The sequence below is a fragment of the Hydra viridissima genome, unplaced genomic scaffold (genome assembly GCF_058129835.1).
Source record: "Hydra viridissima isolate aposymbiotic clone 2 unplaced genomic scaffold, HvirCarnegie_v1 scaffold_3, whole genome shotgun sequence".
Classification (NCBI taxonomy): domain Eukaryota; kingdom Metazoa; phylum Cnidaria; class Hydrozoa; order Anthoathecata; family Hydridae; genus Hydra; species Hydra viridissima.
This window is the reverse complement of record NW_028324302.1, coordinates 19,066,086-19,094,083: the sequence shown is the minus strand read 5'-3', so window position 1 is coordinate 19,094,083 and position 27,998 is coordinate 19,066,086. Positions and strand designations below refer to the sequence as shown.

General features: G+C 27.0%; 3 protein-coding genes across 7 annotated transcripts; 1 reads left to right on the top strand and 2 right to left on the bottom strand.

The window, feature by feature from the left end:
* Window positions 1-2: 2 nt before the first annotated feature.
* LOC145180749 (protein misato homolog 1-like) lies at window positions 3-5,488 on the bottom strand. Of its 3 annotated transcripts, XM_090083368.1 has the most exons (4): window positions 5,235-5,352; window positions 4,704-5,112; window positions 3,206-3,481; window positions 3-831 (listed from the first exon to the last, which is right to left on the bottom strand). In XM_090083368.1, exons 2-4 carry the CDS (start codon window positions 4,875-4,877, stop codon window positions 79-81), a joined length of 1,203 nt encoding a protein of 400 aa, XP_089939494.1. In that variant the 5' UTR covers window positions 4,878-5,112; window positions 5,235-5,352; the 3' UTR covers window positions 3-78. The 3 variants fall into 3 exon arrangements, with proteins under 3 accessions (XP_089939494.1, XP_079911815.2, XP_089939495.1); XM_080055689.2 differs by having other exon boundaries at window positions 4,704-5,488; XM_090083369.1 differs by lacking the exons at window positions 4,704-5,112; window positions 5,235-5,352 and adding an exon at window positions 3,578-3,785.
* On the top strand, window positions 3,854-27,797 carry LOC145180748 (putative E3 ubiquitin-protein ligase HECTD2). 3 transcript variants are annotated; one of them, XM_090083367.1, is made up of 22 exons: window positions 3,854-3,950; window positions 11,195-11,525; window positions 19,735-19,983; window positions 20,161-20,288; window positions 20,636-20,738; window positions 20,837-20,956; window positions 21,429-21,493; window positions 22,778-22,823; window positions 22,991-23,100; window positions 23,265-23,410; window positions 23,706-23,820; window positions 23,956-24,055; window positions 24,709-24,816; window positions 25,182-25,314; window positions 25,541-25,629; window positions 25,807-25,968; window positions 26,046-26,120; window positions 26,308-26,395; window positions 26,477-26,583; window positions 26,825-26,940; window positions 27,117-27,266; window positions 27,393-27,797. In XM_090083367.1, the coding sequence occupies exons 2-22, from the start codon at window positions 11,403-11,405 to the stop codon at window positions 27,511-27,513; spliced, it is 2,454 nt and encodes an 817-aa protein (XP_089939493.1). In that variant the 5' UTR covers window positions 3,854-3,950; window positions 11,195-11,402; the 3' UTR covers window positions 27,514-27,797. The 3 variants fall into 3 exon arrangements, with proteins under 3 accessions (XP_089939493.1, XP_089939492.1, XP_089939491.1); XM_090083366.1 differs by having other exon boundaries at window positions 3,861-3,935; XM_090083365.1 differs by lacking the exon at window positions 3,854-3,950 and adding an exon at window positions 10,526-10,924.
* Window positions 5,481-8,038, bottom strand: LOC145180750 (protein KTI12 homolog). Its single transcript, XM_080055690.2, has 2 exons — window positions 6,945-8,038; window positions 5,481-6,675 (listed from the first exon to the last, which is right to left on the bottom strand). Exons 1-2 carry the CDS (start codon window positions 7,096-7,098, stop codon window positions 6,002-6,004), a joined length of 828 nt encoding a protein of 275 aa, XP_079911816.2. The 5' UTR covers window positions 7,099-8,038; the 3' UTR covers window positions 5,481-6,001.
* Window positions 27,798-27,998: the final 201 nt, after the last annotated feature.

Here is a 27,998-nt window from a genome sequence, read left to right as displayed (position 1 = left end):
TCATTTAAGACATTGTTAAACAACAGACAGGTTAATACAAAAATATCTCTGACAATTTTCAATTTTGATTAAAAACTTTTATGATTGAAATTCTTGCATCGTTTTTTGACTTTCATAAACAGAAGCAAGGTTTTGCAAATCTTCTAACAATTCTTTCATTAAATCGTAGTTGAGGTCAAACTGCTGTAAAATATGTTCTTTTGTAATATTAAGTTTTTTCATTCGATCGATAACTTCATTTAACATGGCATGAAAACATGGGGAAGAATAAAGTGCGGCCACGGAAGTTGTGTTCTTGGAAGAATCTTTGTTAATACCAGGTTTTCCTCTAAAGATTGCAGGAAAAGGAATTCCAAAATCAATTTTTTTTTTAAAACAAAATGAATGCGAAACAGTTCTTTCAGGTGGGTAAAACTTAGACGAAAAAAAATCTATGACACTAGTGGGGTTTAAATTAAATACATTTGTGTTTAACCCTAACGACTGCAATAATGCAGGTTGAATTATTGACGGAATGATCAGATTATCGGGAAGATTCTGTAGCGTAATAAGTTGACTAAACGGTACTAAGGTTTTTGAATCTATATAAGGGCAAAGGTTAAATACCAGAGAATCATAAAAACCTTCCATTGAACATAACTTTTCTAACAAAGTATTTGAGTCTTCGACGAAAGGAACGCCAAAAGCTGAACCTGCAAAAGTGCGAGTGCCTTGGCTTATAAAATAGCATTGCTCCGACATACTGATCTTTCTATCACGAAGTCGCCATAACAAAGACGTGCAATCAATCGCAGCTGCAAGAATGGAACTTGTGTGGTACTGCAGATTGGGCTGAAAACAATAGGAAATTTACATAGCGTATAAAAAAAGTTTTAAGACAGTTTAAGTATTGAATGTGGTAATGAACAACCAACAAATAACTACTCACTAAATATTTAATTAAAATTTATCTCCTGAAAATTGAAAATAAAAACCACCACAACGTAATTAAACCTGCTTTATCACTATTTTTTACAGATTTGCGGAAGATTATTTGCGATTAGTCATCAAGAGTTTGATTTTCCGTTAATAAAGAATAGTAAAGAATTATGTACAAGCTTCTATTACGTCATTTGAAATCGAATCGAAAATTGTTTTTTTTATTCCACTTACAAAATTATAAGATTTCAGAAAAAAATTGCGATCCTCAAATAAATCATATTACTTTGTTTCCACCTTCCTTTAAAACTTTGCACAGAATTAATTTTTCAAAAATTTCGTATAAATACAAATTTGTAAAAAACATAGAGAATTCTATTTTGAATAGACTTCAGAAAATTCGATTTATTTAAAAGGTTAATATATAAACTTGTATTACATTCGCTATTAATGGAAGAACCAAACGCTGATGCTTAGGTTTGTTAACACGTGTTCTACAACCTTCGGTTCGCTCGATTTCAGACTGTATCAATGCGACACATGGTGTGAAAAGTTTGAGAATCGAAGATTTTATTTCGTGTAATCACAGACCACGCAAAGTGAGAGGAAATAGGCAAGTTTCTGAAAGGAATAATATCGAAATTTTGAATCCCTTTTCCATTCGGCCGGTGTTCGAAGCTCACCTGATTTTCTGACTCGATAAGAGCGACCGATTTGTTTAATCGTTTTTAAAAGCTTAGTAGAGTGCAATTTTATAAATTCTGTTTATAACTCCTAACGTTTTTCTTTTTTTCCTTTTTTATACTTAGCTATGCAAATTTCAGTTATTTTTTTGTTCTAAACGTCGTGTAATTATTTGTTATTTGACAATGTTTTTAAATATTTTCTATTTTTACTTAAAATGTCAGCTAACAAAGAGAGACGTCTTTTGTTTTTATTTTAGATTTTTTAAATCGTAAGCCTCGATGATTCAGCTAAAAAGCAATTTAATTAACACTTTTTTCGTTTTAGTTGACAATAAAGCATTATTAAGTTCTTTATTTTAGCTAATGTTGTGTTAAATGTCATTTAGTTTTATAAGTACTTTTTAAACTTGGGTTTACTAGATAATTTGCAGTAAAATACAACTCAGTTTTTACGTTGTTTTACTCAGTTTTAGCAAATTGTTTTTGTTTCTATTTTCTTTTATAACATGTCAAGCAGTTAATTATTCGATTTGAATTTCCGAGGGTCAAATTTTATGAGTCAAATGAAAAAATGTTGGAGTGCACAGCCCATAACACATGAGTAACAGACTTATATAATTTATAGATTTAATAGGCTTTAAGTATTTTTTTTTTCTTCCAACGTTTATATATTTAGTGTGATGTCTGATTTCTCTTTTCATTTTATTTTATGTAATGCTTAACATCAAAGTTTTTTTATTAATGCTTTTTATGTTGACACAAGTTATACTGTTAGAATCCAAGTTATATTGTCTACTTTGAATCTTTAAATAATTAGAAGTCAATGTGAATTTTTATCTTTCTTTGACTTGCAACTGAGTTTGAGCTTTTCAGTGGTTTTTTTTCTAATTTATTAGTTCAATGGTTAAAAACTAACATTTGCTTTATTTTTCTAAGAAGATCAAAGAAACTCTTTCGTTATTCTTTTTCTTTATCTAAGAACTGAAGACAAAAGTAGTAGGATCAATGACAAAGGTTACCTTTTCTTAAGATTCTAAACGGGAACACGTTATAAGATTGGAATAGGTTTAGTGCATCATGCTCTAACGCAAGTTGATTTAGGGCCTGTTTATATGGAAAGCGGGCTGGCTCGGCAAACGAGCCAGCCCGTTTGCCGAGATATCGACGTCGTCCTTATTTCAACTTAATTTTATTTTGCGTTTATATGAATAAACGAACTAGCCCGGATCGCTATCCGGGCCAGCTCGTTTATTCATATAAACGCAAAATAAAATTCAGTAAAAATATTGATGACGCCGAGATCTCGGCAAACGGGCTGGCTCGTTTGCCGAGCCAGCCCGCTTTCCATATAAACAGGCCCTAAGTGATATGGCGTTAGGGAATGAGCCGTTTTCAACGGGTACACGATATACTAGTGTAATACTTATCGAAAGTAATTTGAAAAACTGTTTTATTTACCACTTGATTTTTGGCGAAGAAATATTTAAAAAACTTTTTTACATCACGAAAATTAATTCTCGCAAATCAAAAGAAAACCATGAAAACAATCTTTTTTAAAAATCTCAAAAATCTTAAATTGTTAAAAAAAGTTAGAAAGTTACCTTGTAAGTTATGTTGTCTATATTGACTGAATTAAAATGTTTCTCATCTAATATATCTTTTTGCAAACTTTGTATTACAGAAAGATCGCAAAACTCATTAAACGAACGCAACACCAATGCGGCGTTAATATCTTTGTAAATGTTCTTCTCAACAGTTAACGAATGAACAGGCCAGTTCAGGTAGGAAAGCATACACTTCTTACTATAATCATCACAAAGGTCTTCCAAGCACTGTGAGGATAACCCACCAAAACCATTATGAAAATCAGTAAAAAGCTAAAAAATAAAATTGCAACTATAATGCAAACAATACTTAATTCTGTAATATAAACAATAAACTACAAGGTACCAAGCTGCAACGACATCTCTTACCATTCTATTGAGATCCCTATTCTAAAGTTCAACTAATCATATTTAACACAAACATGCATACAACAAATTACATAAACAGTTGGGGATTTTTATGTATAAACTATCGGCATACAAATAAATACAAAGTAGTAGGAGATTTTTGTGCATATATTGGTTTAAATTTATTAAAAGAGCACAGAGTGTTTATTTTTACAATGATATAAAACTTAAATTTATTATTCACGCTAAATTATTTAAAGATGAATGAACATTAATAAAAGAAACTAATTTAGAATTCTATTCTCCTGAAAAATTTAAAGAAACATCATTTTTTTAAAAAAAAAACAAGAAAAACATAAGCAAAAAAAAAAGAGAAAAGGTAAAAATAAAAGAGGTATTTTTTTTTTTTTACAAATTCTTTTAATTTTTTTTCTTCTTTTCTTTGTATTTTAAAATTATTTCTTCTTCTTGTAAGAAGGTTCTAGATAAAATAGGTCATTCTCCAATTTTACAAAAATTTTATATAAATATAATCCTGAAGAGTAATCCACAGGGATAATGGATTAAACTTGTTCTAAAACTATGAGTATTTAACTTGAGGAGTTAAATTTTTAAATGATTTTTTTTAAAAATAGTAAACTAAAAGATTTCCATATAAGAAAACTAGGTATTTGTTCAATTTTGTCTTTTTCACCCAAACATTTAAGATCCCCTTCCCATAAATGAAAAAGTAAAGCAATTAAAATGGAAGAGTTCCCATTAAGGAGATATTTGAAAAGATCTAACCTTTTAAAAATAAGAAAACAAATTATACTAGATAAAAAAACAATTAATTGCAGCTCAATTTTTAAAAAGGAACAATAAAATGTTAAATATTATTTGTATAACACAAAGTATTTATAAAACATCAATATAATTACAGCATTATTATCATTTATATCATATATTGTTGTATTATTTATAAAGTTCATTTTAATCCTTTGAATTAAAAAACTTTAAATGCTATGTATTTATAATATGCAAAAGTTTATCAAGAATAACAAATCTTTTATATGTTCTTTACCTTCATATTTATTTTTTATCACAATAAAACAAAATTGTTCTTAAAAATTTTAATTAAATATTTAAATAAAGCAAAACAAAAAACCTGAAAACCTTCCAAATTGTTGCATTCTTCAGCCCAAAAGTGCAACTTATCTTCAACTCCATCACGAATATTTGAATACTCTTGTTTTCCCAGCCCAAAGTATGAGAAACCTTCACCATCATTGTAATTATTAGAAAGTAACTGCAATGAGTTCTCTTGCAGTTCAAATGCCATAAAATCACTCCAGGTAGTAACGGTTTCCTCAAAATTTTGTGATTCTTTCAAAATATTCCTTTTGAACAAAGATTGTTCATACACTACAGGTTCCCTATCAGAAAATAATTCTTCTGTTTTATTGTCTTTACTTTCATTCGTTTTTGTAAAAGTTCCATCTTCTTTCAGAGCCTTAAGACTACTTTTTATGTCAAAACAAATGGTGCGAGGAAAGAATTCTCCATGTTGAGTGGAACTATAACGAAATAAATTTAAATTATCTGCTTTCTCTGGATCATTGTTAAGTGCTTTTTGTTGTAAATTCCAATAGTGTGAACCAACATAATTTGAGTAATTTCCAAATTGAAGAGTAATCACCTCTTGTGTATCCATTCTTGTAATTCTTCACTCTAGTAATTCAATATGATAATAATAACTATTTTTATTAAACTTGAAATATGAAACTTGTTGTTAAATATATCAAATTCATAAAAAGACAATATGATAAAAAAACTTCTATCCACTTAACAAAATAATAAGGAAAAAAAAGAAAAAACTTTAAAAGAAATTTTGATTTAAAATTTTAAACGGAAATAAAACAACATCCACCATAGATAAAACACATTTGCTATCTACCAAATTTCCAAAAACCAATCTTACACTAAGAAAAAATTAGCCTACATAAATCAGTTAAACATTTGTATATTTATAAACTGTTATATATGTCTGATAAGAATGTTAAAAGAAAAGATTTATAATATTCTAATAAAGCAAAAGAAAACCAAGTTTTAATATGATGAATGAATTTAAAACAATATCAGTGTAATACATTACACAAAAGGTACTTGAATATCTGCATAATAAAATGTTTTGTGAGCCTGTGTTTACACAAAAGATCATCCATAAAGTATGTCTCTCTTCAATTCCAACACTTGTACGTTTTTGTAGACCCACAACTTCTATCTCCACTATAGATAGATTAGAATATTTATATTTTAAGGTACTTTACAGTCCTTAGATATAAAATACTCTTAAAGAAAAAGCTCTGGAAAAAAAAAGGTGCAGAAAACAAGTTGAAATAATCAAAACCTTTGTAGTATCTTTTAAAAATATGAGCTTTATTCTGTCAGTTGATTATAGTGTTATTAGCCACTATTATTTATAAATTGTATAAACATTTTCCTAAGTTTCACTAAATTTTCAACAGGATGCATCTTTGCATAGTTTATAAATTGCTGCTTTACTCTTCTCAAATCACCAATGGTATATTTCTTAAGTAAAACAATTTTTTCATCACAATCTTTAAATTTTATAGCATCACCAATAAATGCTGTTTTTTGTATATCCATCAGCTCTAAAATAACACTCTGAGTTGTATGGTCAAGATTATGCATAAAATTTCCGCTACTCATTGGTTGTGCTATAGTTGATTGATTGGGTGGTGGAGCAACACGGTCAAATAGTGAATTGTAAATTTTATCCATTTGAAGTTTTCCTTCTGTTGAACATATGAATAAAGGTGAGTCCCATCGATTACGACTGTCCGGTTCCTCAAAGCGGAGAACTAATGCTTGAAACACATTATCTTCATACTTCTCTGACACAGGAAGATTTTCATTCCACTCTCTACACAAATCTTTAGGATAACCACATTGAACAACAACATGAAGTGTTTTTTGAGATTTGACAATACAATAAAGTTCATAACGAAAACCCTTAATATAATTTAAACCATCCAAAATGATAACATTATCTCTAGACAAGAGCTGCTCAACTTTTGCCTTAAGGGCTGATCTGATTGGTTTTTCTTTAGTTGAATCTAAACTGAATCGTTAAAACACTAAAAAATAGGCCTGGAGACAGCATTAAAAAATCTTTTGGAATAACAAGTTAGGTATGCAACTTAATGTAACATAAAAAAGGATGTATTAGCAATGTGTAAACAAAAAGATTACTAAATAGCATTTTTTTAAGAATGGTATGGAACTGTACATACATATATTACACAATGTTTTATCATATCTAGTGACTTTAAAAATACAATTTTTTAAAAATATAATAAATATTAATATGAGGTATGCTGCTCACCTGAATAAATCTCATTTTTCTTTTCATTAACTAAATCATTTTCACTTATAAGAATGACCTTCCTTTCTCTTTCTTTCTCCATATATTCTTTTATTTCTTTTGAAATTGTTGTTTTTCCAGAACAAGGAAATCCACAAACCAAAACTAATGGCATGATATTTCTTATTAGATATTTCACTTATTCAATAATTATTTTGTACATATCTAAAAACACGCTTAGTTCTAAATTAAACTGAAAAATGAAACACTATCCCTCAATTTATTACAAATTTTATAGATTAATTTCTTGATACATTTAACAAATCACTTAAATATACTCGTTAAATGTAACTTTGTAGTCTTCTAAATAAAATGTAAATCCTGAACATTTTTTAATTTTAGGTGTTTTAACAAATTTCAAAATATTTAAGAAATTTTATTAGTAAGTTGTATAGTAACTTTGTATACACAAAAAATATAAAAAATTCAATTTTTATTACAAGCAGAAATTAGACTTTAAATTATCTTGCTTTGCCTCAACTATTTTCATTCTTGTTTTTATTGGATATGCCACACATGACCTTTATAGGTATGATTCATAATTTGGCCAAACAAGATTTGAAGGTAAAAGTTGAGACAGTTTTGAAAATTATCTCAAAATCCTATGATTACTGAAGATGATTTTTAAAAAAATTAATCTAATCAATTTATTGAGCTATAGTTTTGAAATTTTTTTTTTTTTTTTTTTCATCTTTTATCCTGCTGACCTGAAAATACTTGCTTGTTATAGCATCAAGCCTATGGCATTTCTTAATGTCATACTTAAAATAACACAAAAGCAGTGGCGAATCCTGAAATCAATTTTTTTTTGAGGATGACTGAAACCTTTTGCCAAATATGTTAAAGAATTCACGTAATTTAATTTTTTAAGAACCTAAATTTAACTCATTAATTTTACTTGACCACTAAGGTAAAGGCCTCAGTTGTGTGAATCACGAAAAAAAGTATGCTCTCCATCGTTTTTAAAAATTTGAAATCATTTAAATATGGTCAAGACCATTTAGTCACTTACCCTACAAAGAGAACTAGCTGCCAGAAAACAATAATGGGGCCTAAAAACTATTATGCCCCCCCCCCACGGAAGTCAAATAATCAATAACCCCTCCCCTTTTTCTTTGCTTGAAATGGTTTATACTAAATCTGTAACTCCAGACTCTGGAGTTCAGAGAACCTATGCAAAAAAAAAAAAATGATAATAAGTGGGTACTAAAAGATTTTTTTTTAGATTTTCAAGTTCTCTAGATTCTGCTAAAATGTATACTGCGTTTCGTTGAAGATTTTCTATCCTACAAAATACTAATTCTAAATAATACAAAAGTTTAGCTTTGTGAAAATGTTTATATTCCCAAAAAAAAATGTCATTTCTTAGTGAGCATAAGATCTCTTCTTGGCCTCAAGATGCAACTTTCAAAACTTTACTTCTAAAACTTTAAAATACAACTTGTATAAATTCTTTTATTATCTTATTTATATATCTTTAAATATATTACCCTTTAAGGGGAATAGAGGTCAACTATCTGAAAAAAGACTTGCTGTAATTCAAATTGTTAATAGAAAATTGTACCTATAAAGAACACACAAAAAGTCAATTAATTTTAATTTTATTAATGCACATAAATTGTTTAGTACAATCCATGATAAGTACAATCATACCATGATATCTAAACAAAAATGGAACCAACTAACAAAGAAGTCAAGCTGATGAGTTGTTTCCTTTAATTTTTCTTGAGAAATTTTTAGTTATATATTAATTATAAATAATCTAATTATACATTCCATATAAATGTAAATCTGGTTTAACCAATTCATATTTTATGAAATTGTTAAAATGCGTTTTCCGGGTTGCCGAAGTTACGAGAACAGTTTTCGTCGAAAGCAGAATACAGAATATATCTTTAGATATATGATCCTTTAAGGGGAGCACATTACCCTTACCCTTTAAGGGGAGTATATTAAGGGGAGTATATTAAGGGGAGCATATTACCCTTACCCTTTAAGGGGAGTATATTAAAGGGAGTATATTACCCTTTGAGGAATACAGAATCTTTTTTTTTTGTGAACAGCCAGGTTCTTGTCAAAATTTCAAAATATTAACAACGTTTTAGCTTCCTAACATTCTTTTAACTAGAATTAACTGTTGCTAACTTAACATTCTTTTAACTAGAATTTTTATTTTTTAAAGTCTGGGTTTCCATAAAAATGACAAAAATGAGTTGTTGCTTTTAATTTGTTCTGCAAAAATCTTAACCTTGTTATGAAAAATTAGTTATATTTTTGCATTTAGCAAAATAAAGAACAACTTATGATAACGTTTATAGTTGGGCTCAGAGTTTGTATGTTATACTTTCTAATCATATTAAGAAGATATAACACTATGAAAAATCATATTTAACTCATCGCAGTTGTTGTAGAATGTAATAAATATTAAAAAAAGAGATTTTTTTTTTATATTCATTAATATTTAAAATAGATATTTAATTTTACTATTAAGCTTTTTTTTATATTCATTTAATATTCAAAATAAATATTTAATTTTACGATTAAGTGTAAAGAATTTTTGAATGAATAGTAAAAGAACGATAGTTTTATTTTTTTTTTCTCACATATTTTTCTTGAACGAATAATTTAGGTGAATATCTAATTTTAGGGAAGTCTGGAATATTTTCAGAGATATACCCTTAGTTTATATTTCAAAGTTTTGGCCCAAAAAAAAAACAAAAAAATTTTTTTTTAAATTTTGAATACTTTGTCCATTTCTAACCCACTCTCCGGGGCCAACTAGAGTCATATTTTTAATGTTTTAATACCACTCGTCTAATCGATTACTAAGTAATGTTTGTTTTGAACGAAATTTAAATGAAGAAAATGGTCCCGGTATCAAATTAAAAAGATCATCATATCATCATCAGATCATTAGATCATCAGATCATCAAAGAAAAAATTCGTTCAATATTAAATCAACAATACTGTGAAAGTAAATGCTTGATGTAAATTCAAAATTTTATTCATGTTTAATTTTAAGTTTAATAACATTAAAGTTTATTCATGAAGATATAAGCGAAAATTTAAATTTAACTGGTTGCCGAATATTCTTCGTTAACTTTCTTGTTGAATTATTTGTTCACACACCTTAGAACGAACAAAGAATGCAATAAAAACGAAATTTTTTACACGGTTCTTTGATAAAATGGATGAATTGTTTTGAGTGTATTGCTCTCAGTACTTTCAGATTTAAATATTTGATGGCAGTTATGTGCCACTATGGGTCAGGAGCGATTATGCTAATTGATGCTTATAATCAAATATCATATGAAGAAGTCATTTCAAATCTTGCCACTAAGAAGGCCAGCAAAGTGTGTTTGTGTATATAAGCTTAGTGTTAGAACGATTTGTTTTTACGAATTGAGATCAATTAAATTTGATTTTTGCTTTTCTATGAAATTAAAGAAATAAAACAGCCTTTAAACTTTTTACTTTCTTACTTTTTAATTTTTAAAGGCTCGGAGAAAGGGAGGGTATCCATTAAGTTTTCGGACCGGAGCATCGCAAAAGTTCTCTGTGAGTCTGGTCTAATCCAAAAGAATAATCCAAAAAACTTTGTAATAAAATAACCATAAATAACAGAAAAATGATCTTTCCACGCTTTAAAATTATCTCGAAACCACAAAAATATTCCAGCCTTTTTTTCTCTTACGGTCCTGAAATATTGGGCTAAGCAATGACAGACGGTGGTGAATACTCAATGAAGGAGTGTTCTTTATTCTTCTTTCACTTTCATTTTTTTGTTTAGTGCTTTTAAAAAACTGAATTATACTTAATTATATTCACTCTGTACTTAAGCAATTAACGTTCAATCTTACTATCTGGTACATATCAGTACATATATTTCTTACACATCTGGTAATATATCTAACAAAAGCGACCTTGCTTTTACATCAAAGGTATTTTTTCAGTATTTTATTTTACATTAAAGATTAACCAACTGTACATAATTTTTTTTTTTAAGTCCAGCTTGATAGGTCCGTCTTTTTCCCTTTTTTATGATAACCTACTTTTGTTTTATAAGTTAATGCAAAATTTGTATATGTTTATTCATATAATGTGTATATAGTGTATACATAGTGATGCAAAATTTGTGTTTTTAATCATAAAATATACTTATTGTCATATTAAAAATATGTAATAAAGTAATATTATGCAATTTTTTTTAGATTATTGAAATGAATGCCTATTTATTAATTGTTCAGTATCACACAAGCTTGTCATCTTGAATTTTGAATAATATCCTGAATACATGATTTTGTCAGAAGAAATGGTTATTTAAAGATAATGGGCACTACATGCTTTAGTGCAATTTTTTTGAATTGAAAAGAAAAAAAAAAATGAAACATTTTCTTGCAAATATTTGCATACTCAAAGATGGATTCTTTATTTAAAGCAGGGTATCGTGCAGTTAAAAATCCTATATTTAGTTTGAATGATAGAAATGCAGTAACAACTACAGATCTCATAAACAAAAATGATAGCAATAGTACTGAACAGGTGAATATTTTCTTTATTTCCATATCAATATGCATTCAAATATTTTCTGGTGTGTTTGTGTGAGATTAAGCAAATAGTTATTAAAAATGTAGTGCATAAGCTAAATATTATAGGTAGGATCTGTATAGAATATATTGGATAAAATACCTCTTGTGATTAATGTTTATGATAGCCTAAGCTTACATATAATATTGAAATGAATTTTTCTTTGTTATAAATTACTTACTTGTAAATAGTTATTCTTACTTTATTTATGAAATTTTCTGTTAGGTATCAGCATTTGCATGTCAGCTAATTACTAATTTAAGCTTCTATAAATTTACAAGTTGTTTGCTCTTACCCCCTAGGTTTAATCTATCATATATAAGTAGAACCCATATAAAAACTTTAGGTAATAAAGCGCTATTTATAATAACTCAACATCAGTGAAATTTATAAAAAATCAGCAACGTCTCATGTGTTTATAAGTTTTAAGGGACAATAGTTTAACTTATGGAATACAATCTACAATTTTAATTCATACAAATTTTAATAGTCATTATGACGTTTTAAATAAATTTTGACACAAGGAACAATTACTTTTAACAAACTAAAGTGGATACTTTCTTTACTTCATTTGGTTTCTGATAGCAGAATTAAAATTTTGAATTAATGAAAATACACTTATAAGCAGCATTAATAACCTTCACTTTTTTTGGTGGAGTATTTTTGAATTGGTTGTGTGTTTTGTCTTATTTTGTGGTGTGTCAGTTTTTCTGGCTTGTTTTCTTAGGAATTTCAACTTGGAATTGATTTGTAAATATTTTTAAAGTCATCATGAGAACTAACAAAATTACAATAAAAGTATTTTTGAATAATCAAAACACTTTAAAAACTTAAAGAAAACTGTTAGAGATGGAATTTCTTAAGCATGACAATCCAGAAACATTTATTTGGCAATATTTTGAATGAGCTTACAACAAATAATAATAAAAAAAAATGGTGCTGTGTTTTAAAATGAAAAAAATTTCAATATTTATTTTTTAAAAGCTAAACACCAATGGTAAGTTTAAATAAATAGCTTATATATGCTAAGCTTATAGTAGCTTAGCATATTAAAGAAAAAAATTACATAAGAGCTTAAATTTAAAGTGGATAATTTTCAGTTCATAATAGTTTTACATAATAATTAGTTAAAAGCAACCCATATGAAGTATGTTCTGTATATGTCCTAAATATGTAATGAATAGGGATTCAAATGGTATTGCAGCTAACTAAACCAAAGCAGAATTAAGGGGGAAAAAATTTCCTTGAGTACATTTTGAGAAATTGTCTGATTAAGAAAAAGTTTAAATCAAGATAAAAGTTTTGTGATGGTGAATCAAAGATGAAGAATTTTCTTGATTTTCCTTATCTTTTTATTTGATATTTGTTTCTATTATCACACCTAGAAGTCAGGTTTTCAAAAGTTGTAACAGGAAATCACAGCTTTGCTAGTGCAGAACAGCATGCTTTTTTATCTCTTAAATACAATTGGGTTTTAATGATATATGTAGCAGATATATGCAAGCTTTTGAATATCAAAAGCAGATTCTTTTGTTGCTAGCACCATAAAATGTCAAGGAATAAGATTGTATTATATAGATGAATTCCTTGATTTGAAGAATTATTTTTTTAAAAAATAGTTTGATAGAGCAGTGCAGCCAACGTAAAGAAAGTTGTTGACAAATGCTAAAAAATTGCTTTTCTAAAAGTAAATGATGAAACTTTATCAGTATGTTGAAGGTATAAGTTCTAGTAATATATATATGGAATATAAATTGGAAAAAAACCTCAAATAGCCAATAAGACTTTTTGGAAAAGCAAGGTAGTCAAGACCTTTTTAATTAAATACAGGCATTTACTAAAAATTATAGTAATGATGCAATTGTAGAAAATGATGAGGATCAATGACTTATTGTTTGTAAAAGTTGATTTTTGTTTTAAACTCTGAATAAAAAGAATCAGTTTGTTAAAGTTATAATTGTCTTTTGCTTATAAATCAGCCTAATTATTGACTGTTTTCAAAATATTCTATTTCTTTTTAATATCAGCAGTTTTTTGGATCTTGTTTCTAAAATGATATAGTTTGAAAAACATTTAATTTCTCTGGAATATCTATTTCTACCATTTTTAAAAAATTCATCAATTGATTCAATAAATATTTTACATAAAAACCTATTACAACAATAATAATAAGATCTACTCAAAAAGTTGATATTATTATTGTTGTAATAGGTTTTTATGTTTGTCCCAAAAATTTTTATTTAAGAAAATAGATTGTCGCATTATTTATTGTTGTTATTACTATTATCATTATTATTATTATTATTATTATTATTATTATTATTATTATTATTATTATTATTATTATTATTATTATTATTATTATTATTATTATTATTATTATTATTATTATTATTATTATTATTATTATTATTATTATTGTTATTATTATTATTATTATTATTATTATTATTTTTATTGATATTATCATTATTAGATTCAGTTTTTTTATTTAACTAAATATACTTGCAAAAAAGTGTTCAATATTTTAGTTGTAAATTTGTTAGAAAAAAAGATGAGAATTTAATCAGGAGTTATTGTTTTTATGTTGGTTGGTGTTAAACACTTTACACCCTTTTTTTTGTTAAAGGATGTTCTAAAACAAGTATTTTGATGACTAAAATTTTGAAGAGTCTCTAACATCTCTTTTTATTGCTAATTTTAATATTCGTGCTATCATCTCAAACAATCATTCAATTAATCCACTTGACTAGCATTTAAAAAACTCAAAAAGTTTAAAGGAAGTTATTCATGTTGCTGGGTTAATATTATCTAAATTTAAATGTTCTTTTTTGTCAAACATTCTTCAAACTAATAAAATACATTCACCTTACATTATATTCCTCTCAAGGGGAAGTTTAACTGAACCTAATGAAAATATTAGACATCACAAAAGAGTTACTATCAACTAAATTTGCATATTAGACATCACAAAAGAGTTACTATCAACTAAATATGCCTACAAATCGAAAAGTTCAGCTCTGTACTTGAATTGACATACCAATAAATAAACTTATTTATTTATGCTTTGCTTTTTTTCTCTAGCTACTTGATTTTTGCTTGGTTATGCTTTCCTATCATAGTGATGTTATTATTTGCTAAAGCTACTTTAGTGGAAGATTATGTTTTGCCATACATGTTGTTTTTTGTTAAAAGTAATTTATCTATAGGTTGTGCTTCAATAGTTATACTATTTTTGCTTAGACATTTTACTTTTTTTTTTAAACTATTTTGTTGCAATAGATTTGTTTGCTTTAATGTACATATGCAATCATATGTAATATTTTAGGTGTAATGTATATTTTAGATCTGCCTCAAAAACCATAATGTTTCATAATTTGAACTGATTTACAGTAAAAAGTGAACACTCTTTGCAATTTTTGCTATTGAAATGCGGTTGTAAAAAAAATATAAATACAGTAGCATGCAAAACTTTATATACAACTAAATTTTGCAGTTTTTTTCTCTTAACTTTTTGCTTTTTCACTAAAAATGAATGAAACTTTTACCAGTTTTTCCTCTAATCACCAGATAGTAGAATTTACTCCAAAAAATTATAGTTTGTAAGGGAAGGAAGAAGTTCAAGTTTTATGGAAAACATAATTGTGCAAAAGTTTATAATGAAAAAGTTCAAAAAGAAATTATTTCTAGATCCTTCAAATTTTTTCATTATAGCACATCAGTATTTTGTTTGATAGCCTCTGGATTTTAGTATTATAGCACATCAGTAATTTGTTTGATAGCCTCTGGATTTTAGTATGACAGCTTGACAGCGACAAGTTATAGAGTCAACTAATTTGATAAGAACATCTATGGGGATATTTGCCCAACAATCTGAAAACATCTTAAATAAATCATTTTTATTAGTTGATTATTCACCCTTCCATTGATGTTCAAGATGTTCCCAAAGATGTTCTATTGGATTTAAATCTGGGTATTGAGAAGACCAGTTTAAAAGTTATTTTCAACAGGCTCTATATCTCTTAACTAGTATGCTAATTGTTGATTTAGCCGCTAATTGTTGATTTAGCCGCATAATAAAACTCAGAAATATAAGGAATCTTCTTTTCTACAGCATCTATTATTAAATTTTACTTTTCTCTTAACACTTCCTTAGATTTTCCTATTATTTTTTAAATTTAATAGACAACTGCGGACCTGTCTAGTCTCTCCATTTAGTAGACAACTACTAGATGGAGAGACTAGACAGGTCTGCAGTTATTGCAAGATGTTTCAATAAGTAGCGTAGTTTTCTTTAAGTTAAATTTACATTGTTGTTCAATAACTTAAAACAGATATTATTTCTGGTCTTCTTGTTTAGACAGTGAGGATTTGAACAAAGTGGCTAAGTGATGGCCCTCTCAGCACTGTTGTTGATTACTTTTAAAAACCCAGCAGTTTTTTTTCCAATAATGAACAACAGCAGTTCTGGCCACATATCTATGTCTTCTTATAGAAAGGAAGGTACAATTTAAGAACTGCAAAGAACAAATTTTTGTGCTAAGTTCTTCTTTTCCTGTATATCTAACTGAATAATCTTAATTTCCCCCAGCTGAGTGCTCTTGTAGTTGACTCACCATTATCTGTTTTGATGCAGTTTCACCATGTCTAAGAAGAGCTTTTTTTTTTTAAGAGGTACTACGTTTTTAAGAGGTATCGCATACCAAAACTTATCTAAAATAAATTTTTGGGAATACGACTTTACCATTTCTTTGCTTAAGCGCCATAAATGATGTCCATTTGCACCAGCAACCTTGGCTACTGCATTATCAGTTGAATGGTAGTCTGCAATAGCTTGAATGAAGTTCAGATTGTTGCTCAGAACATTAAATGCATTCAGAGATATGATCCAAGCCTTCACATAAATCAGTGCAACAAATTGAACTCAAACACTACTTTCATGTTTTGTCAGATTGAACTGGTGTTGAAACAGAAAGCTTTTTAGATTGCACAGCAATTTTGACATCCATTTTGCATGATGGAATGCACAAGGAACTCTGAAACTAACACCCCTTGGAGGACAGTGTATCAGGAAGTTAAATGTGAATTAAAGAAATTCTTGGTCATCTTTTCTCGGAAGACATCTTTTATGTTTTTCTAAAGCATTCTTTGTAAACACAATCACATCATGCTTGAGGTTGTCAAGACCTTCATTTAGACAACTATCCATTCAACACTTGTAATCAATATGGTCTATTTGATGCCAGAATTTTTGAAAATGATGAAATTGTACTGCATTTAAGATGAGATGAGACCAGATATTGGAACAAACAATTTTTGTAAACATATCTCTGCATACCACTTCAATATGTGATTATACAAGCCAGTCAGAGTAGATTTTTGTGTTATTTCTTTTTTATTAAAACATATGATCCAAATGTTCCAGTAGCCATCCAATCAATCCTCAAATTTCCTTACGATATTTTTCTGTTAAGTCATTGGTACCTTTGCTTAGGCCCAAATATTACATATTGTTGACTTGCCAGAACTGTTGAGACACACTGACAACTGTTGAGCACAAGACTCAGAAAAATATTAAATATGAACATTTTTGTAAGTTTACTTATATAGTTCTTACGTGGGTTTTTAAGTACAAAATTTTATTTAAGATAACTCATTTGTTTAAATACAACATTAAATACAACATTAAAATAATGAAACTTTAAAACTTAAGATACTAAAATGTAAAGTTGTGAACAGCTGGAAAATTTCAGTGTCATATAAATTGTTTAACTAATTGACCTGTTGTACATTGTACATACATATCAAGTATAGTGTATTAAATAATGGTACTATTATTTTTATATATCATGTATTGTATGTTATATAACTCAAAGATAAATCAACATTAAACATCATTATTACACATCGAATTTGTGAAGATTCAGTGAAAATCAACATAAATCGAATGTATTTCCTTCTCTTTTCATAATAGTTTTGCGAACATAGCAAGTTCTAACAATTTCACTAAAGACTTCATGTGGTTCAGCCATTGCATTATTTTTATTATTTGATATATTTATACATTATATAGCTTTTTACTATTTCATATATTTATAGATTCATTATATAATTTGTTAATTGATTGTAGTTACTCCTGAAATCTTTAATTTTCTAAACAAGGTGTAGTACTTTATTTATGAATTAAATATTTTAAAAGCTTGTTGTGAAATTGTAAATATCAGAGTATTGTGTACTTCTATAAATCTATTGTGTTATTGTGTAAAAATAAGTTAGTTGAAATAAAGATAAGTAAGTTAGTTTGGAAATAATTGTTAATATTAAATAATAGTTATGGATCTCATAGCAATGCAAAAATCCATAAATGGGTATTCCATACATACAGTAGATACAAGCAGTACTAAACATAATAGCATCCTAAAAATGTTTGACGCTTTTGCTACAGTGGTATAAAGTCACACAAAAAACTAAGAGCACTTGATTAGGAATAACTTTATTTTTTAGCAATGGTATGCAAAACACTCTCTCTCTCTCTCTCTCTCTCTCTCTCTCTCTATATATATATATATATATATATATATATATATATATATATATATATATATATATATATATATATATATATATATATATATATATATATATACATATATACATATATATATATATATATATATATATATATATATACATATATATATATATATATATATATATATATATATATATATATATATATATATATATATATATATATATATATATATATATATATATATATAAACAATTTTGTGTTTACAGAGTTAAGAAAAATCATAAAAAGTGATAAAAAAAAAAACGAACAATAACATTAGTATTTTATCCTTATAAATTTATTTCTAAAATAAATTTATCCTTATATATATGGTAAAAACTGGCCTATTGTTTTTTGGGCTTGTAAGCAATAAATCCCACTGTATATTTAATTGGGGCATGACTGAGCCTAAAATTAAAATTAAAAATTAAAGGCAAGATCCAAAAAGATCATGTTTGAACTTAATGGATCAGTGGCCTTTCAATGGCCTTTATAACATTTTTAAAACTTAACAGACAAGATCTTAGATAATTTCTCAAGATTACATACATATGCATGTATGTACATACATACATACATACATACACACACACATCCATACATACATACATACATACATACATACATACATACATACATACATACATACATACATACATACATACATACATACATACATACATACATACATACATACATATATGTATGTATATTTCTCAAGATATTTACTTGTCAGATCTTGTTCCTAAGTTTTTAAAAGAGTTTATCTATTGTTATATATCAATGTTAGTATATCAATATTATATCAGTTTTAGTATATTTCCAGTTATCCACACTTTCATCAGGCTCTTTTTTTTAAATCTTCTTTCTTTTTTCTCACTTTTTCTTTTTTCTCTTATTTCTTAAATAAAATATATCAAGTATCAAGTTGCTGTGCATAAAAAAATGTCTTTTTATAAAATATTTATCTTGCACTTGAACACAAGTCATAAATAATGAAAATTGTCAAACAGAAAATCTTAATAGATCAAGTTCTTGAAATATTTCTTTGAGAATAGTTGAAAAAAAATTTTTTTTTTCTATTAGTAGTAAATTTTTTATTTTTTATAAATGTTTCAAATTTTTATTTGCTTATCAAGTTTTGTTATTTTTAAAATCTTTCATCTAAGATAATTCATTAGTTGCAATTATTTGAATGCCAGCAACAAGAAATTTTTCATACATCTTGATATTTTAGTACAGTAGTAAATTAACTATAAATTTTTTTCATAAGCTATTTTTCTAAAGAGTATTTAAATGTTGAAATATTTTGTTGAAAGGTTTTAATTTGATTATATTTTACATGTTTTGTATGAGTGAATATATGAATTATATTTTATGTTGTACATTTATGAATTATATATATATTATTTTTTAAATTTATAATTATTTTTTAATATTGAATATAGATATATGGAATATATTTTAAAACGTACACATCAGTTTTATTTTTAATTTAAGCGTAATGTACATTTAACCATATAAATTAAATTTAATCATGTATTAATTGCAGAAATAATATTGCATAAAACTGAACACTGCTTGGTTTAGGGATGCTGTAACACTCAATCTAAAAGTAATGAAAGTAGAAAGCTTGCAACTCCAAATGAATCTGAGCATCAAAAAATTTCAGCACCTAAAGTGAACATGCCTTCAAATATCATTTTTTTGCCTCCACTAAAAAAGACTCCACTTGTTCATGCTGAGCATGGTCCAGCTGGACAAGCATATGATGCATCAAGTACAAAGAAAATTTCAAGACCATTAGAAGCAAATACTTCGGATACTTTAGTAACACAGGTAGCTATCTCTCTAGGAGGGTCTACACTAATCTAGTTTTTATTTACTGCATGATATTTAAACCTGGAGGTTTCCAAATGTTGTGTTTCTTTCTTTAATTAATCAAAATATTGAAAGTTGTATGATTTGCCAATTTTCTCTTTTTTTAAAAAAATGTTTTCTAATTTATATTTGAAGAATGATTTGAAGAGTTCCAGTAGTAAAACGCCATTGAAGAAGAATAATTCAACCTTAAAGCACTCCAGCTGTTTAAAGAGTGAGAAAAAAACAAGCAAAGATTACTTTGAAACAGAAGAAGAGTTTTGGTATGTCTATATAAATTCACATAAAAGTAGACCATTTTTAGGTTTTTAATCCATAAAACATGACAAAAAAAAAGTTCTTCATTTGCTAATCTTTCAAAACACTTTAAGGTCTTCTTATAAAAAAAGTTGCTTGATATTATTTGTTGTGTAATGATTTGGTGATTATTTTTGTCATACGATTGCTTGTGATTATTTTTATGTTACAACAAACTAGCTGTATTTGTTTTTCCTGTTTAAGTTTTAATTACATAAAAAACCAAAGGAATCTTAAATTGTTGTTACAAAGCTGCATTGCTCTGTCCGCCATTTATAGAGACGCAGCCTGATAAAAATTTATTTTTCTTTAGTGAAGCAGTTTGTGAATCTAGACTCACAAATGAGTTCAAAGATATACTAAAGTTTTTGATGAAAATATATGGCTCTTTGACAGACCTCTATAAGCTTTTTAAGGTATTTAAAAATAGTTTTTTTCATAAAAATTTTTATAAAGTTTTTTTAAAAAAAGTTTTTAATTTTATTAAATTTATTTTCTTTAATGTTAAATTTAGAATAAGAAAACTGATTTTGATAGTAAGACACTGCATGATGGGAAATTACAAGGAGAATTTAACATGTTAGACATTGACTTGAATTATGTGGATTACTTACATCAATCCGTTATCAGAATGGTATGATATTTTTTTTTTTTATTTAAAAATTGGTCTTCACACAACTTTATATTGAAATATGTATTTTCAAAATAGCTTACTATGACAAGAATTATTTTCTACAGCAAGATCTCAACTAAAAATCCATAGAAAATATGCAAGCCCGTTATGTTTCTTTTTTTTTTCTTTTTTTTTTTATGTAAAAGTTTAAAATTATGACATTTTAAGTTGAAAGTTTAAATCAAGTAATGTTTATTAAATACAATTAGAAATTAAATTCAGTTTATATAATATATGCTGGGAGATTTTGATAAAGATGAAAATTGTCTCTTCTATTCTCTGTCATCTATTGTTTTTCTGTTTACTACCTGTTGTTTTTAATCCTCTATTTAAAATCTTTGTTTACAAAAGAAGTGGGATGTGGTGGAAATCTTTGTTTCCATATTAATATTCAAATAATTGATGTAATGATCATCTTGATAAAATTTTATAGCCTGAAGATATCAAAAAAGCTGTGCTGAGATCTATCATAAATGGCATGATGACAGATAGTTGTAGGTTAGTTCATGCTTAATTAAAATCTTTATTCTGCCTAATTTTAATTTTTGGCTGCTGTGCGTAAAAATTTTTTCATTTTGCTTATAATACCACATTTCTACTTTGTTGTTATTACACTTTGTTGCTATTACACTTAGTTATAGTTACAGTCAAAAGTTAGTTATTATTAATTAAAGTTGTACTTAAATTTGTCTTAATTTGATGTTTGATGATTTTGAAAACTCGCCATGTTTTTTTGTCCTTAAATGTTTTAAAAGTATTTGGAAGTATAACATAATGGCTGCTTATAAAAATTATCAGCTTAACTGAATTCAATTACTTAAGCAACAATTTCAGTTGCTGTCAGAAGTTGATTTTGAAGGCAGGATAAGCTTATCTTGTAATTTTGAAATTGATTATTAATGATCTGACCAACCTCTGTTGTTATTTTTAACCATTTCATCCTTGAATGTAGAATGGATGGAAGGGTTGAAAATTTTGTAATTATTGTCTGTGTTTAAATGTAAAACCTTCACCGTGTGACATGTCTAAATCTAAAAACATGTGACGATTGCACCAATTTAAGTTTTATTTGAGTTAATTATTGTGAATGAAAAAACAGGAAAAAACAAAAAACAAGAAGATCTTTTAGAAGCAGTCATTAAGTGATGTCAGCCAACAGCACATTAGGAGTATTAACAATTAAAGTAAACAAAAACTTAGTTAGAAATTTGTTTGCCTTTCCTCTGAATTTTAAGTTATTTAAAAAGCAGTTCTACCTTACCTGTTCAATATTATAAATAAACACTTGTAAGTGTAAGATAGTCCAAGTACATGGTTTTGTAAATGTTTCTTGTATAGGAGAGCAAATATCTTGAAACAAAAATGTAAAAAAAAGAAAAAAAGAAGCATAAAATATTAATGGGTTAACCAAGACTCCCAAGATATCAAATCTTCCCTGTCTTCCCTAATGGACTAAATTGTATGTGTGATAAACATATGCTGATGAAGAGATTTCATTGAATGAGAATTTATATTCAACTCTTTTACTTTAAGGTTTTCACAAAAATAATAGTTTAAACTTTTAGTACCACAGACTTTAAAATGGCTGGGTACAAGATAGCCATTATGAATACAAGAACATCCATAATGTTAAAATTTATGCTCAGCAAACAGACTTGAATTAATTATGAGATTTTTTTGTTTGTTTGTCTGAGTTCTAGATATTACTCTGCAACACTTTTATTTTTTTTTGCAAATATTATTTAAAAAAAACTTTTTTTACTCTAACATTTTTATTTTTAGGGACAAAAGTGCAGACCAGATTAAAGCTTTAATAATTTTACTCTTGGTAAGAACAAAAAAAATTTTTTTTTTTTTCTTACTAAAAAAAATAGTTTTAGAACATAAATATATTTATACACATATATATATATATATATGTGTGTGTGTGTATAAATATATTCGAGTTAATTATGTATGGCTAAAATTGATCAAACAAATCAAAATCTTTTTCAGAATCCGTTATTCTCAGATGCAAAAACATATGTCATATTTTCACATGTGCTTCGTCAAATTGGCATGTCTCAAGTATCTGAGCACCACCAGTTCATTAACCTTATCAGACAGTAAGTGTTCAGTGCTACATGAAAATATTTTAATATGAAAATTCTTTGATTACATAATAAAAATAGTTTATAGCATTTTAAACAATTTTTTATTTATTTATTATTTTCTTTTATTTACTATTTTTTATTTTCTTTATTTTCTTTCTATATTATCATTTCTTTAGACTTCCTGTAAAAGAGTTTAAAATAATGATTCAGCAAGTCACTTCCTTTATAAGTTATCGATTATTTCCTACCAGCAATGAAGTTACTGAGTCAGAAATGAGTTCTTGGTGGATACCAAATGCAGCAAAAGTTTTAGCACTGATGAGTATGCATTTCTTTATTTAAAAAAGTTCTTTTATTAATTGTAAGAGCTTCAAATTAGTGCCACTAATTTACTCACTTATTTCATCAACAATATTTATTCACAATATTTATTCACAATATTATCAACAATATTTATTCACAATATTATCAACAATATTTATTCACAATATTATCAACAATATTTATTCACAATATTATCAACAATATTTATTCACAATATTATCAACAATATTTATTCACAATATTATCAACAGTATTTATTGTTAAACATTTTAGATATAAAAATTTGTTTTTAGATGCAGCAAATGAAAAAGATTCCAAACTAACTTTACCTCGTAGTGTCTTTTACATTCGGGGTTTAGAGTTACTTGATTTAGTAAAAGAGTATCAATCTTGGCAAATGGGGGTTCAGTGAGTTATTTCAAATTTATTTTATAAAAAAAAAAAAATGGAGAGAAAACAAGAGTTAAATATCATTTCTTATCTGTGTTAGTAAAGTGCTTATTCAGCAGTAAAATCTGTTTGTTTCTTTTTATTTCTTTGTAGAGGGTTTTCTTTTTGTCAGTATCCATTCTTATTGAGCCTCAGTTCAAAACGTTATATCATGCAGAAAGACAGTGAATCTAAAATGCTTCTTGAAGCTCGGGTATGTTAGTGTGTTCACTTTTTTTTTTTTTAATGAATTTTTTTTAATTTGGATAAAAAATACCATCAAATTCACAAAATGTTTTTTACTCATGCTTTTTCCTTTTTATTTTATTATTTAATTTTTATGCTTTTAAAAGGTTTGAAAATGATGATTATTTGGATTTCTTTCTTAGGATTGTTTTTCTGTGAGAAAAATTTTTTTAACACCTTTTGAGAACTCTTAGGAAAAGCTACAAAACATTTTTTATAATGACAAACAGTTTGTTTAACTCACTGTCATCAAATATTTTTTCATTAATAGATTTATTAGAACAAAAATATCGTCATCTGTTAAAAGGCTTTTGTCTGACGCATTAAAAATGTGTAAAAATTTATCCATTCTTAATGTTTTCCCGGTTTTATGAAAAAGAGTTTTTTTTTTGTGTGTGACAAATAGCTTAATAGTCAAAAAAACGAATGAATTAACAAGTAAACTCCCAAACATTGTAAAGATCAATGTAAACATCCTTTCCATCCCAAAATATGGAATTAAGTTCTTTTAGATTTCAAACTATAATACTGTTATTTATTACTAGAATTGTTTATTAATATTATTGTTTATTTTCTTTAAAAAACTTTGAACTTTTAATTTTGGCTTCAATTTTGCTTTAGCAAAGTCTTGTAAATAAAGTTCGTGAAAAGAAGCTTCCCAATATGGGAATGTTGTTTTTAACTCTGAATGTTCGCCGCAAGTTTCTTCTAGAAGATTCATTATCAGAGGTACATCGTTATCATTAAATTCTAAAAGAATTATCGAAGTAGTACTATATATGTAATATTATAATAATGTAATATTAATATAATTAATAAAATAACTAATATAAATAAAATATAGCATATCGAAGCAGTATTTTGTATATTGCATAATATATTCATTTTTGTTAATTTTAAACTTAAACTAGTAAAGAACTAAAATTAAAAAACTAAAAAACTAATAAAGAACTATAATAAGATAAAAAAAAAGGTGATCATGAGTTGGCTTATAAATTGGGATATGCATTGAAACTAGTTTTTTTAAATTACAAATATCTTTCAGTTCAGTTTCATTATGAAAATTTTCTGAAGAATTTTTGGTTTCAATTTAGATTTCAACGAAACACGGAGACTTGAAGAAAAAACTTCGCGTAATATTCCAAGGAGAACCTGGAATTGATTTAGGTGGTGTGAGCAAGGAGTGGTTTTTTCTAATCATACAAAAGTTGTTTAATGAAGATTATGGTAACAATTGTCTGGAATTTAATTTAGTGGAGATAAAAACTTTTTTAGACAACTGAATTAATTAAAAATAAGATTGAATTGTAAAAAATTGTAATAAATTTTTTTATATTATAATTATAAATATTTGATAAATTTTTATAATAATAAAATGATAAATCAAATAAAAACTAGCTATTAGAATTATTTTCAAAAATCAAAATAAATAGCAAATGGAAAATGTTTTAAGGGATGTTCAAGTATAATGCTGACACAAAACTGTGGTGGTTCAATGCATCCTGTAAAGACAATTATCAAGAGTTTAACCTGTGTGGTGTAGTATCTTTTTCAATCAAAACAAATCAAATTAAGCTTGTAATGTAAATCCTCCTTCAGATATATTTCTATCAAAGGAAATAGTTGTCAAGGGCCCCTCTTCTTTTTCATGTCATATTTACACAGTAGTTTTCAATAACAAAAATTCTTATCCAAAGTTTCCTTTAACACTTAAAACAGCTCATTGGTTTGGCTATGTATAATGGCATCAATCTGAATATTGGCTTCCCATCATGTTTATATAAAAAACTTTTAAGCCCTGCTGTGGTGCCCTACAATAATCCTCATGCATCTGTTGGAGTGACACCGATGGGGATTGATGAGTTTAAACAAGTTTATCCGGTAAGAAAAATGTTTAAAATCTCTTTGCAACGACCTTGTTGACTTTACTGTTAATAAATATGGGAGTTTAAATTTAGGATCTGGCAAATGGTTTGAAAGAACTTCTTTCCTATGATGGAAATGTAGAGGAGGACTTATGCCAAACCTTTCAGGTTTAATTATTTTTTTAATGTCTTTTTTATAATGAAGTTTAAATTAAAAAACGTTTGTTCCATTTTTGGTTAATAAAAAAAGTTTTAAAATCAAAAGTCCTGGATGTTTTTATTCAAATGAATTTTGATTCAAACAGAAATTTTAAAAACATAGCAACTTCATCTTTGATACATTTTTTTGCCTAAGGTTTCTTTCACTGAGTTTGGTGTTGTGCAGACACGAAATTTGAAACCTAAGGGTGAAACAGTTCCTGTAACCAATGACAACAGAAATGGTGTGTTTATTTTTATATGGTGTGCTTGCTGTTTATTTTTGTAATCTTTTTAAAATAATATAAAATATGCATATATTTCAGAGTACGTGAACTTGTATATCGATTACTTTATGAACAAATGTATCTACCAACAGTTTTATTCGTTCTACCACGGCTTTCACAGCGTGTGCGCTTCGAATGCATTATTGGTGACTTATTTCTCTTACGTCTACCATTTTATTTTATCCTATGTGTGATTTTAGTGTAGCGTGTGATTTTATTAATCTAATAAAAGTTTATTACGTTCATTCCTTTACCCTACTTATTTGCAGTTATTTATTTCCATTTATCTCTTCTATATTATTAATTCTCCAATATCTACAATGTCTCTGCAATTAGAAGCACGTTATCAGCTTCTTCGTTACTTGTTTTCAATTCCATTCTTTTTAGCTACTCCGTCCGGACGAAGTTGAAATCTTAGTAATTGGTGATACAGACTTCAACATTCGCGATCTGGAAAAAGTCACAAAATACGACGGCTACCGATTTTCTGACCCTGTTATCAGGTTCATAGTTATGGTTTTGATTGCTGCATTTTTTCTTATGCTAAAAAAGTATTCTTAAATTGCAACAAATTATTTAAATGTTTAACAAATTATTTAAATTATTAAAAGTCATTTTCATGAATAAGTTTGTAATTTTTTCTTTAATGATGTATTTTAATCGTACGATGGTTTTCAAGGAACCTGTGGGACGTCCTCTACTCATTTACACAAAGACAGCAACGCAAATTTTTATTTTTCTGTACCGGAAGTGATCGGATTCCTATTGGCGGAGTAAAAGAGATCAATTTTAAAGTGACTAAAGTCAGCGGTGCAAACTCCACACAAATGTAATATTGTTGGTCTAAAAAATTCATAAGTAAAAAATGAAAATAATAATTTCATAAGTGAAACTAAATTTTTTTTGCATCACTGTTTTATTGCATAACATTCAATTAATTCTTCCTCGATTTTAGGTTGCCCATCGCGCACACGTGTTTTAATCAACTATGCTTGCCTGCGTACAAGAGTCGTAAAGTGCTTGCTAAGAAACTAACAATAGCTATAGAACATGGGGAAGGATTCGGTTTAGAATGACTTTTATAAGGCGGAGGCTGCATCTACAACAGCTGATGTAGAAATATAATTCTATTTATGAGCAACAAAAAGCTTCATTGCTTTTGAAGTGTTATTTACGCTACTTAAATCTGAGTGAACGACATGTCCAATCTACACATAATTTTTTATTTTTGCTAAAAGCTATAAAGTATGTGAAATTCAATTATTCGATCAACCAAGTTTTCTAGCACAATTTTATTGTTTAAACATTAACAAACTTTCTGCGTTTTTAGTGCAGAAATTTGATGTCTTTGATGAACAAATGTTGTTTTTTACTTCAGAGTTTCTCCCCAGTTATTAGAACTCTTTTTTCCAGGCAAGAATTGTCTGATAACACAGACATTTCTTGCTTTGGTTTGAACATATGTGCTTTAACCAAGAAAATCCACTTCTAACGGGGTTACAAGGATGTAAATTGTCATAACTAATAATTGCAAGTTTCAAATCAATAATTTAAATATATT